The sequence below is a fragment of the Penicillium atrosanguineum genome (genome assembly GCF_028827265.1).
Source record: "Penicillium atrosanguineum strain IBT 20685 chromosome Unknown utg000006l_segment0_segment0, whole genome shotgun sequence".
Taxonomy (NCBI): domain Eukaryota; kingdom Fungi; phylum Ascomycota; class Eurotiomycetes; order Eurotiales; family Aspergillaceae; genus Penicillium; species Penicillium atrosanguineum.
In genome coordinates this window covers 1,471,188-1,483,246 of record NW_026623138.1, presented here as the reverse complement: position 1 = coordinate 1,483,246, position 12,059 = coordinate 1,471,188, and the positions used below count along the sequence as shown (strand labels likewise).

Here is a 12,059-nt window from a genome sequence, read left to right as displayed (position 1 = left end):
AGAAACGAAACTCATGGAATTTTTCAGTCATAAATGCCTGTCTCGGTCTGTGCATGAACTTCAAAGCCGACACTAAATGCCAAACGGAAAGACCAAGCACACATGGAGACAAATCAAAGCGATCGTCTATGCAATAAAATCAAAGCTGTATGGGATAAATTTAGTGTGAGCCCTGCAGCTCCTTCTCAACCTCAGCCTTAACAATCTCTTTAACACCCTCCCAGCCCGCACCGGCCGGAACGGCAATAACGCGACGTTCCCGCTGCTCAAGACCAATGAATTCCTCGGGCAGGATGGTAGTGAAATCATAGCCCTTCTCAGCGCGTAAAGAAAGGTCAACGGCGCTGGCGAACTTGGCCGGGTGTGCGGTAGACAGGGAGATGTGGCTGACGCCAGGGTTACGCTGGATAGAGCGGCGAGAAGTAGCGATGCCGACAGCGGTGTGAGGATCGAGGACGTAGCCATTGCAAGAAAGATATGTGTCGCGAATAGTAGAGATAGTCTCATCGTTGCTGACACGCTCGCTCTCGAAGTCGGCCTTGGCGCCGTCGAGAACGGCGGCGGGAACCTGGAAGCCGCCTTGGGACTTGAGCTCGTTCAACCACTTGCCAACACTCTCGCAGGCGTGCTGGCGGCGCTCGGAGTCGGTGCTGCCGTTGGCGCTGCGGAAGGCGAGGAACCAGAGGAGACGCTCGAAGTTGCTGCTGACGAGGATGTCCATAGCAGGGCTGTGGGTTTCCTTGACGCCGTCGGTGGGGGCGTCGAGGGCCTTCTTGGTGTAGTGGCCGCCACTGCGGAAGAAGCGGTCGAGAATGTCGTTCTCGTTGGTGGCGATGACGAGCTTGTCGGCGGGGAGACCCATCTGCTTAGAGAACCAGCCGGCGAGGATGTCGCCGAAGTTGCCGGAGGGGACAACGACGCGAACCTTGGAGCCTTGGACGAAAGAGGGGGACTTGATCAGGGAGAAGTAGGAGTAGAAGTAGTATGTCATCTGCGCCAGGATACGGGCCCAGTTGATACTATTGAGATATGAGTATCGGGTCAAACATCTCAGTGGAAATCAGGAAAATTACCTGTTGATAGCACCAATGTTGTGGGTGGAGTTCAAGTCCTTATCAGCGAAGAGAGCCTTGACGATATCCTGGCAATCATCGAATGATCCCTCCACAGTGAGGTTGTGCACATTAGCATCCAACACAGTGGTCATCTGAGCTTCCTGTATGCTTGAAACTCTGCCATTGGGGAATGTGATGAAGACAGAGACATCCTTCTTTCCGCGCAGTCCATAGATAGCAGCGGAACCGGTGTCACCAGAGGTGGCGCCAACAATGGTGAGGTGATGACTGTGTGGTAGGTTAGGTCTCAGTAGATTGATCAATATGAGTTCACACTCACCGATCCTTGCCAGTCTTGCCCTGGTTCTTGCGAACAAGGAAGTACTCGAAGAGGTTACCCAGGAACTGAAGCGCAACATCCTTGAAGGCGAATGTAGGGCCGTGGAAAAGTTCAAGCAAGTAGAGGCCCTGCTTGGAGTCGAGATCGAACAGTGGGGTGCGCTCAGGGTGGCGGAAAGTAGCATATGACCGCTTAATGATGTCCTTGAGGTCGTCGGCAGGGATCTCATCCTTAGAAATATACAGGCTCATGATCTCGTACGCGAGGTCCTCGAAACTCAAGTTGCGCCACTCGGTCTCCCACGAGGCGGGCAGTGCGGGGATTTCTTCGGGGACGAACAGGCCACCATCACTGGCAAGACCCTTGAGGACGACATTTTCGAACGAAAGCTATATTGGAAGGCCACATTAGCCATGTACAACGAGTATCGCAGGTATGTCGCATAAGCGCAAGAGTCATATGCGTGAGCCACCCCACTATTTTTTCTACTCACCCCGTACTCGGCACCTCGTGTGCTAAGGTATTGTTGCGACAAAGTAGGAGCCATGTTTGCAAGGTCAGGAATGGATCCAATTGACCAAAGGAGAACAAAAAACGAGGTGAGACTGGAGAAAAGGAAAGAAGTGAATCATCTGGCGGGGAGGGTGCCTCGACTCCGATCTGGTATTCCGAATCGGCTCTAGCGTCTCCGAGAGCGGCGTCACGTGCGTGTATCTATAACTTTGATTTGCGTCTCTCATTTCTCGTCTCTATAGGTCTATCTATCTATCTTTTATTTACCCGAATATATGGATTTACTCATTCACCAGCACGTAGCGGTAGCGCGCATTGCCCTCCTCCATGTCCACAATGGCCTTGTTGGCGTCCTTCATGGGGATCTCCTCAATCCACGGCTGCACGTTGTTCTGAGCCACCAAGTCGAACATCTGACGGATCTCGTCCGGGCTGCCGACCAGCGAGCTCTCGAGCTTGATACGGCGCATAAGGTTGCGGACAGGGGCAAAGAGACCACCGTCCTCGGGAAGACCGACCTGGACAAAGGTTCCACCGGTGCGGATAAGTCCCAGGTAGTCGGTGAACGGCATCTACTGCATGTCAGCACTTTAATTCACCCAACCCTCAACTCCACAAAAGTCTCTTACCTTAGTAGACGAAACAGTGCAGACAATCAGGTCCAAAGACCGAGCATGCTTGGTCGCCCAGTCAGGCTCCTCATCAGTCGCAATGTAAAGATCCGCGCCCATCTTCAGACAATCCTCCGCCTTGCCAGCCTTGCGCGAAATAGCAACAACCTTGTCGGCACCCATGGCCTTCGCGAAGAGCACACCGAAGTGTCCAAGACCGCCAACACCAATGATACCAACACGCTTGCCGGGACCACAGTTGTTGTGCTTCAGCGGGCTGTACAGAGTAACGCCACCGCACAACATAGGCGCAGCCGCAGCCGAGGAAATAGCATCAGGAATCTTAACAGCAAAGTGGGCAGGCACACGGTTGTAGGTGGCATAGCCACCGTACGTCTTACCACCGTTCCAGTGAGTGCTATTGTAAGTGCCGATAACCTTCTTGCTGCAGTACTGCTCCAAGCCCATCGCGCACTCTTCACAGTCGCCAAAGCGGCCCTGGCACGAGTCGCTCTGCGCACCGACACCAACACGGTCTCCGAGCTTGACATTGGTGACCTTGGAACCCACGCGCACGGCGGTTCCCACGAGCTCGTGGCCGACGCAGCAGGGGTAGGTAGTAGGATTCTTCGAAGTAATCAGTATACGGACCTAGACAGGAAAGATATCAAACTCACCCCCCATCCACTGCGGAGAGTGTGCATGTCCGAACCACAGATGCCACAGTGCGAGATCTTGATGTCGATGTCGGTCTCCTCCCACGCCTTGGGCTCAAACTCCTGCCAGACCATGTTGCCCTCGCCGGCGCTGGGGTCGAGGCCCATCCAGCCCTCAAACTTGTAGTCGGTCTGTGCCATTGTGTATTTATTTTTTTGCAGTTCAGAGATGTTGAAACTCCCTCTTTCCCGGGGCCACCGGTCCATTTATACACGCCCCTTCTCCAGCGGGCCCATATCCACCCACAGTTCTATGGAACCATCAGTGGAAATTTCGATTCGGAATTGGTAAGCACGGTTTCCACCGGGATGAACCCGCAGGTTATCACTGTCATCGGAGTCGGTGATTTTTCGGGAAGTGGATTGATTTCATTAACCCCGTCACGTAGTTACTGCATACATGAACTAACTGGATTTGATAATCATGGGTCCCGAGAGGTGGCCATAATTGGCTCTATACAGACCGCATGTTCGGATCAGTCCTGGTCTCCGCCACGGAACATGGCGGATTTTTGTGGGTTTGTGTCTTTTCTTCAACCTTATCATTTTAACCTTTTAACCTCTATCGGATTTATCTATTTTATCTCCCCTGGCTCCGGGGCTGACAGTGCATCATGGTACGTCATGCCGTGTTACGTACCAGGGCTGAGTGGACAGGAGATCCTAGAAGAGAACAGATTTTTCGGTGAAAAGATGTACATGAGCCTTTTTGTACTCCGGCGTAGGAATGCAAAAAGAGGGGGAGGGGGGGGAAATTAAACACGTAGGAGCAACCATTCTATCTCATTCTGTTCAGATCCTCGCTTGCGAAACACCGGGATATAAGAAATACAACCAGCTATACCCCAACTCTAGAACAGGTCCATGATATCCTGGTTAGACTTCTTGGCCTGGCCGTCCGCCGCGGGTGCATTGCCGGACAGATCGAGACCAGAGAACCCATTCATAAGATCGCCGGCAGCGCCGCTGCCATTCGCATTGCTAGATGATGGCTGCGTGGGTCCAGAGTCCCCGAACACACCAAGCAAGTCGTCCAGGTTGTTGCTTGACTGGGGTGCCGGAGCACCGACAGCGGGGGACTGCATTCGAACTGGGGTGCCAGCCAGACCCTCGAGGCCTGACATGCCTCCTGACGCCTCCGGGTGTGCGGATGCCGGGGCACCACCGTCGAAATCAATGTCCAGCAAGTTCTCGACGTTGTTTTGCGCCGGCGCAGAGGGGGTGTCGCCGCTGACTGCGGCGGCTGCGGCCGCAGCAGCCAGAGGATTCTCGCGCGCGTTTTGAATTTGCTCCCTGTGACAGAATATTAGTATAGACATGGAAATGTAGGAGATTTGAAACATACTCGATGGCGGCCCGTTGGACGGCATCGGCACCAAAGCGGCCTTGTCCAACAAACTGCTCCGGGGGTTTGTGGTAAACTGAAGAAAGAGTAGACAGTTCCTGGAGGAGCTGGTCCAAGAGAGCTGGTGGTAATGAGGAGATAGTAGTGACGATAGGAGGCTTGTCCGAGAGGACAATGTCCTTGGTGGCGTTCGAATCGCTAGTGTTAGACAGCAGACGCCAGTAGATATACGCACGGTCACGAACATCAGGGTTGTCGTTCTCGGCAGTGGCAGCCTGAAGGACACGCTGGACAAGACCCTGGGCCTTCTCGGGCCGCTTGAGGAAGAGCTTGACCACTGCAGTGAGGATTTGCAGTTGAGTCTGGGAGAACTCCTCGTTGAATCCATCGACGAAGCCACCCAGAATGTCGCCGGCGTTGCTGATCTTCTCAGCATACTGACCCACGATCCAGATCAGAGCAGCTCTGGCATTAGGCTCATCCAGCTCGTCAATGCACTGGCACAGAGTAGGAATGATGCCCTCGTAGCCAGGGTACTTCCGGAAGATGTCCTTGATAACGACAATAGCCTCCTGGACGACATAGTTGACCTTGGTGTTGATCAAGTCCAAAAGAGTGTTCACGCACTTCTCGCTGGCGCTCTCAATCTTGATCGCAACTTGGCCAATGGCCTTCACAGCGCGGCGGACCAAATCCATATCAACTTCAAGGGCATATTCCTTCAATTCAGCCAAAAGCTGGTCAACGTTGCGGTCATTGGCTATCCGCACCATGATCTCCAATTTTTGGAACTTGACGTATTGAGGGTCGTTGTATTTGCAGAAGAACACTCGAAGTTCTTTGTTAAGGATATCAGGCTGCTTCTGCAGCAAAAGATCAATGTTTCTCAAAGCCACATACTGCACCTCGGGGGCTGAAGACACCAATGTCACTGTTCTCAGTTAGTGGAATTCTTCCTCGTCAATCATTACACTTGTGACATACCAAGGGGAGGAGCCATCTTCTTAAGGTAGGCCTTCGCCAGCTCCGGGCCGACAAACTTCATATGTAAGAAGACGGCCTTGACTGCCGCAAGAACCACACTAGGGTTCGCATGTTGAAATTGGGGTGCAACACGCTCGCAGATGTGCTCCGACTCCTTCACGTCCGATGTCCGGTACTCTGCGAGGGTCGAGAGAATGGTCACTCGTCCCCACTCCGTGCACTCGTTCAACGCCATGAGCATCTTCCGTAGTGTGTTGGGAGTCACTTGCAACGCCTTGGTCTCAGGGGCCGTGTGGGAGATCTCCGAAAGCGCAGTGACCGAGTTGGCCACCACCATCGGATTGGGATCACCGATCATCTCCTGCAGCATCTCTAGGAACCCATTCTCAAGACACATAGCCGGATTCAAATCGAAAAGCTTTGCGACACAGATCGCGGCGGTCTTGCGAACATACGGCGATTCGTCGCGGAGGGTCTTGCGAAGCGGTTCCTCCATGTAATCCACCATCTTCTCCACGCGAATACAGCCCATGGTCCGGATGGCGAGTGCGCGAATCAAAGGGTTCGGATCTTCCGAGTCTTGTACAAAGGTATTGACGGCGAGAATGCATAGGTCCGGATGCGATTTGGCGTAATTCCTGGAAGGGGGTTCCCATCAGCATGCGCGCTCAATTCCCGGTAAGAGGGGAATACCCACATGAGGTAGAGGTAGACCAATTTCTTCTGCTCCAGATCGCCAGTTGCGATGTTCTTGAGCACATCGGGGAAGAGAGCAGAAACATCCTTGCCCAGGGTCATGGCCATGATTGTCTTCTGGATGGACTCCTTCCTATCGGATTGTCAGTCACACCACGTTCATCTCCTTATACCATCAACTTCGACTGAGGGTTCGGAGAGTCGACGTACCGTTCGTAGGCGTACTGGGAACTATTCCAATGGTCAGCATTGTCGTTCTTTCATCGTGGCCTAACGGCCACATGTTCTCGGAGGGGAAACCATACACAAGGCCAGCTCGCAATTCAAACGTCTCTCCTTTCCGGGGCACCGCAAAGGCGCCTCGGATCTTGTTCATCGCCATGCTGAGGCAAAAGAAGCTTCAGCAACGACAAGGTCGTGCCTCCGCCAATGACAATGGGGGAAGTGGAAAGTCGTTGGGCGACTGCGGGGAATGAGCTGTCACGGTCGCGCGACGTAGGTGGTAGGTAGCGATCGGAGACGGCAGGTCTAAACCATATCCCCCTCGGCGAGTACAAAGAGAGAAAGGAGTGCGGATGTGTGGGGGATGAGGGAACGTGACGATGGAGAGGGAGAGAAAGGGTGTTTGGGTCAAAAGTTGTCCACAAATGGCGGGCTCTGGGCCTTCCCGTTTTACCTCCCTACTCCGTCACTCCTTCCCTCTTGGACTTCTCCCACTACTTGTCTTCATGGTGAGTTCTAACCGTTCAGTGATCTGTGATACCGCCAAGGCTAATACACCTGCAGGCTAATCTCCCCAACTTGCGGCGCCTTTTCGTCGAGGCTCGGACGGAGGTCGAGGAGAACGAGTACTCCCGCACGGCTGTACGACAACCCCTCCCACTGCTCGTTCAGGAGATGTTCTAACTTTGACGACAGTTCTATAACCTGGTACTCTTCATCTCCTCCGTCGCTGTATTCAGTTTGGCCGCCCAGCGCATGAGCGGGACTAAATCCGTCAAATAATTGAATCTACGCCCCAGATCCCCGGACAAAGTACAAATGGTTGAGGGATATATATCTTGATTATGGATGTTATAACATGGTTGGATCCCCTTGACCATCGCCGACTGTACTGCTCGAAAAGCGGTTCACATCAATCACTTTCTTCATCCTCATCCTCCAGAAATGCGAGCGCCTGTCGGCCTCGCGCAGCAGCGCGACGTGGCGGAGGTTCATCGCTAGCTTGCTCTCCGTCAGTCCCCCATTGCTTCGCCCCCTGCTGGATCATCTCCAGATCTGCCTTGAGCTCCCGTTCATCGCGAATCGCTTTGGCCTTGTCCAAAGAGTACCGGCCCTTCATTCCTGCGTCCTCCAGCATTTCCTTCAGATGGTTGATCTTCGCCTTTGGGGTCTCATATGGCTGAAGCTCTCGCCACCACATCTTACGAATACCGCACTTGACAAGCCACCCTTGTAACCTCTTGATCTCTTCCTGATCTGGGTCAACTTCCTGGTCTTTACCTTTGGGTTTGGGCACGGCCTTCTTTTTCTCTTTCTTTCCGGCGGTTTCGCTGCTCTTTGACCTCTTGCGCGCAGGCTTAGGCTCCTCGTCGAGAACCACAGACATTTCACTTTCAGATTCATCATTCGTGGCTTCCACAGTCGGCTTGGCAGCGTCGGGGTCTTCATCGGGGACGTCTGAAGTTTCGGGCAATTCTTCTTTAGCGGATTTCGACTTGGTATCCTTCTTCACGGGTGCCTTTCGCTTCTGTGGCTTCGCAAACTCCTCTTCACTTTCGTCATCCATTTTGTCTGATACTTCATCCTCTAAACCCTCCGAAATGCGAGTCTGTGTCTTCTGGCGCTTCCTCGGCTTGGGAGCATTTTCAGCTTTTGATCGCTTAGCGGCCTTCTTAGGCTGGGGTGGAGGCGAAGGTGATTTCCCGACAGGCTGTTCTTCTTTCTCTTTTGATTCATTATCTTGAATCTCCTATATACCCAAATTGCAAGTTAGCGTGATTCTATTGGCACGTCTCAGACGAATTGTAGAACCTTACCACTTCATCCTTAATGATCTGTTCGCTCCTCGTTTTCCAATCATTTGTTGTCTTGAAGAAACCCTCTGTGATGCCCAATTTCTTTTCAGCGGCGAGGCGCACGCGTTTCACGGTCAGGTTCTCCATGTTACCCGAGGCGTAGATCCCGGCAACTTCATCACGTAGCCCTTTCTCCAGCATCTCATCGGATGGAACCCCAGCGAGAGGATCGTCAGATTCAGACTCCGAGTCTGAGAGTTTATACTGTGGCGCCATGGTTATATTATTGGGCTCTCGGCCGGCGCGTGTTCATTCGCAGGGCGCGTGGATTTGCAGTGTTGGCGTGGAGTTGCGAACAAGAATCGAGGTATTTGACGCGTGTCAATAGGTTGGGAGATTTGTAATTAATTGATTGTCGGTACACAGCTTCGGGCGCACTCGGTTGTGTGGTTGTTGAGGTTGGAGTTGTGAACCTTCATAGGAAGGCTGACAAAGACCGCGATCTGCCCGTTTGTTTGACAGCTTCGGATTAACGCAAAGGAATGACTATCAATCTAATTTAAAAAGTGTCGATATTGTAAATGAGCCAATGTATCCCTCCTATTACCTGACATGTTTGTTCGAGACATTCCTCATTTGTGGTAATTGAGAAATTATCACACTTCTTTAGCTGCAAGAATATATTCAGAACCCACCGAGCGGAATGCTAAGGTGCCCGAGTGTCAATCCTCAAATTGAAGAGATTAATTACCACGCAACTTGTAGCCCCGAAATCAATCCTACCATTATTTGGTTTATTATGTATTTTGATGGATCCTTGAAACACTTAAGTCACTAAATAGAGCTAGAACAAGTAGTACTCAGAGATAGGGTCCGCAGTTCATAAGTAGATTACCATACAGTGATGTAGGTGCAAAGGTGCGCATGCGCATGTACATGCAGCTTGTTGCAGAAATTCAGAATTTCTGATAGCCCCTAAAATGATAGGCATAGGCTTGGGCGGGCTAGCGAGAGAATCCACTCGCATTAGGATATCAGCATGGTGGAGATGCTGACCTATACGACGAGGACACAACAGGATCGCTACCCCGCCGCACCAGGCCGCAAAATACTCTACCACAGATCGACCAAGCCCTCTCGAGGCCTTGAAAATACAATTGGTTTACCGGCGCTATTTCCAGTCTCAACCCTTGCCGGCTCTCAAGTGGCACATATCGCCAGCATGGCCGATCCTATCTCTATAGTCGGTCTCATTACGGATGTCAGCACAATCATAGCGAGTTTGATCAGTTACGCCAAAGCCGTGCAGAGTGCAAAGTCAGATATTCGCCAGTTAAGCGAAGAGCTCTTTGCTCTAAAAGGTATCCTGGAGCATTTGTCTAAAGAAGCTCCCCGAGATGAACCTAAATCGGAGCAGACAGAATTGCCCGATTCGTTCGATCGGGATGTTTTGATGAGGGTATTGCAAACGACGAATGAATTCCTCGAATCTTTGCTCGCAGACCTGGAAACACCAAAGACCAAGTTCAGGCGACTGAAACAAAAGCTACAATGGCCTTTCACCCAAGAAGAAACCAGCGAGCACTTGGCAAGACTGGAAAGGGTGAAGTCGTGGTTGATATTGGTCCTCACGGCGGATCATGTCTCGGTAGACCGGGCATTAAACAGTGAGATAAGTAGCTTAGCCCGCAGCTTGAAAGAAGATTTGAGCATTCGGCATCAAGAGCGAAACGAGATGGCGAATCAGGCGCTTTTCGAGTGGATTGCCCCTGTCAACCCGGGAAAATCCCACTTGCGAGCATCCAAAGTGCAAAACATTGGCACGGGAAGGTGGTTTATCGATGGTTACCTGCAGGACTGGGTATCAAGTAAAGACAACACTGAGAAGATACATTTCCTGGTTGGTAAATGTATGTCGAGATCTCTCCCACACTGCTCCCTCAAGCCATTATTGTTCTAACTGGGCCTTCTAGCTGGACTTGGAAAAACCACACTCTTGTGAGTAAACAAGAGCACATGCTGGCTTCTAATGTTATGCTAACTCTCTGTAGTGCTCAAACAGTTCAAGAGCTCACACTTGCTTCGCAACATACTGCTCTATACTTTGCGTACTTTTATGTCACTATCGGCGATACTGCTTCTCAAGATCCTAGAAACATTCTGGGATCACTGGTAGCCCAGCTTTCTGTCTACGAGCCGTTGATGCTGGATGAAATCCGACATTTATTTAAAAGTGTCGCCCAGAATAAAGCACACAGGCAACCTATCGAGATTTCAGCTCTTGAGAACGCGGTTGTCAAATGCGCCTCTGGGACGAAACCGGTTCTTCTGCTCGTTGACGCAATCAATGAAAGCTCCGAGCTAGACCTCGTCGAGCCTTTGCTTTTACGACTTGCCAAAATTTCTCCGAATCTTCGCATTCTTGTCACGACAACGGCTGTGTCGACCTCCACGCTCCCAGAGTACGCGAAAACGCTCAATGTTGGCGCAGGGATGATGCGAGAGGATATCGATACCTTCATACAGCACCGATTTAAACAAGACGAGACATTGAAAAGCCTCCCACGAAAGCTGAAAGCTGAAATTGAAAAGACCTTGCTGTACAAAGCTGATGGATCGTGCGTGCATAATGCTTCAAAGTTGTGATCCTGTCGCCTAACTGTATGCTAGATTCCGCTGGGTCCAGCTATCACTTGACAATCTGAGCCTACAAAGAACCGCAAGAGCAATGCGCGAAACTCTCCATAACTTGCCGGGAACACTGCGAGAGACCTACGTAAACACATTGGCGAGGATAGCTCCAGACGACCAAATATTTGTCCGCGAGGCTCTCTTTTGGCTAAGTTTCGTGAAAACGCCCGTCACGATCAATCAGCTCAATGACGCAGTTGTAGTCGACGAGGGCTCGACATTCTTTGACGAAGAAATGGTGCTGTTTCCACCAAAGATCCTCCTGAATATCAGCCAGGGGTTGATAACAATAGACGCATCAGGATACGTTAGCCTTGCCCACTCGTCCGTGAAGGAATTTCTGACGTCCGAGTGGATTCGCACATCCAGTGTGAAATGCTTCAGTTTGGATCCAACGACTGCAAATGCTACGATCATGCGCCGCTGTCTCACATACTTGTGCCTCGATAATTTCAAATCGGGATACGTGCCCACTGCTGACGAAAGTTACGCACGCCTGGAAGAGTACCCATTTTTGGAATACGCCGCATATTATTGGGCCATACACGCCGCAGATTGTGTGCTTGGCGAGCACGAGAGAAGTCTTGTAAATCATTTATTCGAGAGCAAGAGCTTACCCTGCCGCGGAAACTTCGGCGTATGGGTGCAAGCACTGTTACTCGAAGTTGATATCGAGGTAATTGAAAAGACCCAGCCGCTGTATTATGCTGCATCATTCGGCATGACTTCTGTCATCAAAGCCATGATCAAGTCTAACTCAGGGCTTGACATAAATGCGCCTGGCGGTCGTACGGGAGCTACGCCTGTTTTTATTGCCGCCTATCGCGGAAACATCGAGATTGTTAAGATCCTTCTGCTGGCAGGAGCGGATCCAACCATCCCAGATCCAGAGACCAAGGCGACTGCGTTGGATCTTATTCCCTGGCACATCGCGGAATTTGAACCTTTTCGTGATTTTCTGCCTCGTTGGTCTGCAAAAGCCCGCTTTGAACTGCATGGCTATGAAAACCCGGTGCCACCAATTTTACAAGGCAAGACAGTAACTTAGAACCAGTATAAAGTGACCGGCATATTGTTGACCATTCGACCT

General features: G+C 51.5%; 6 protein-coding genes across 6 annotated transcripts; 2 read left to right on the top strand and 4 right to left on the bottom strand.

Moving 5' to 3' along the window:
* Positions 1-160: 160 nt before the first annotated feature.
* N7443_007693 (threonine synthase THR4) lies at positions 161-1,942 on the bottom strand (the record flags this gene model as incomplete). Its single annotated transcript, XM_056887749.1, has 4 exons — positions 161-1,019; positions 1,074-1,343; positions 1,396-1,784; positions 1,889-1,942. The coding sequence occupies 4 exons, from the start codon at positions 1,940-1,942 to the stop codon at positions 161-163; spliced, it is 1,572 nt and encodes a 523-aa protein (XP_056739440.1).
* A 247-nt stretch (positions 1,943-2,189) lies between these two features.
* N7443_007692 (NAD(P)-dependent alcohol dehydrogenase) lies at positions 2,190-3,376 on the bottom strand (the record flags this gene model as incomplete). Its single annotated transcript, XM_056887748.1, has 3 exons — positions 2,190-2,480; positions 2,538-3,146; positions 3,197-3,376. 3 exons carry the CDS (start codon positions 3,374-3,376, stop codon positions 2,190-2,192), a joined length of 1,080 nt encoding a protein of 359 aa, XP_056739439.1.
* A 710-nt stretch (positions 3,377-4,086) lies between these two features.
* N7443_007691 (putative AP-1 adaptor complex subunit beta) lies at positions 4,087-6,642 on the bottom strand (the record flags this gene model as incomplete). The annotated part of the gene is made up of 6 exons (XM_056887747.1): positions 4,087-4,528; positions 4,581-5,511; positions 5,565-6,202; positions 6,262-6,393; positions 6,471-6,491; positions 6,566-6,642. 6 exons carry the CDS (start codon positions 6,640-6,642, stop codon positions 4,087-4,089), a joined length of 2,241 nt encoding a protein of 746 aa, XP_056739438.1.
* Positions 6,643-6,862: 220 nt separating this feature from the next.
* Positions 6,863-7,265, top strand: N7443_007690 (DUF5310 domain-containing protein; the record flags this gene model as incomplete). Its single annotated transcript, XM_056887746.1, has 3 exons — positions 6,863-6,991; positions 7,047-7,124; positions 7,179-7,265. 3 exons carry the CDS (start codon positions 6,863-6,865, stop codon positions 7,263-7,265), a joined length of 294 nt encoding a protein of 97 aa, XP_056739437.1.
* Positions 7,266-7,395: 130 nt separating this feature from the next.
* N7443_007689 (putative transcriptional regulator) lies at positions 7,396-8,569 on the bottom strand (the record flags this gene model as incomplete). The annotated part of the gene is made up of 2 exons (XM_056887745.1): positions 7,396-8,232; positions 8,300-8,569. Coding segments are annotated over 2 exons (1,107 nt in total), but the record flags the coding sequence as incomplete, so codon positions are not given.
* Positions 8,570-9,317: 748 nt separating this feature from the next.
* N7443_007688 (uncharacterized protein) lies at positions 9,318-12,017 on the top strand (the record flags this gene model as incomplete). The annotated part of the gene is made up of 4 exons (XM_056887744.1): positions 9,318-10,188; positions 10,252-10,276; positions 10,330-10,896; positions 10,949-12,017. 4 exons carry the CDS (start codon positions 9,318-9,320, stop codon positions 12,015-12,017), a joined length of 2,532 nt encoding a protein of 843 aa, XP_056739435.1.
* Positions 12,018-12,059: the final 42 nt, after the last annotated feature.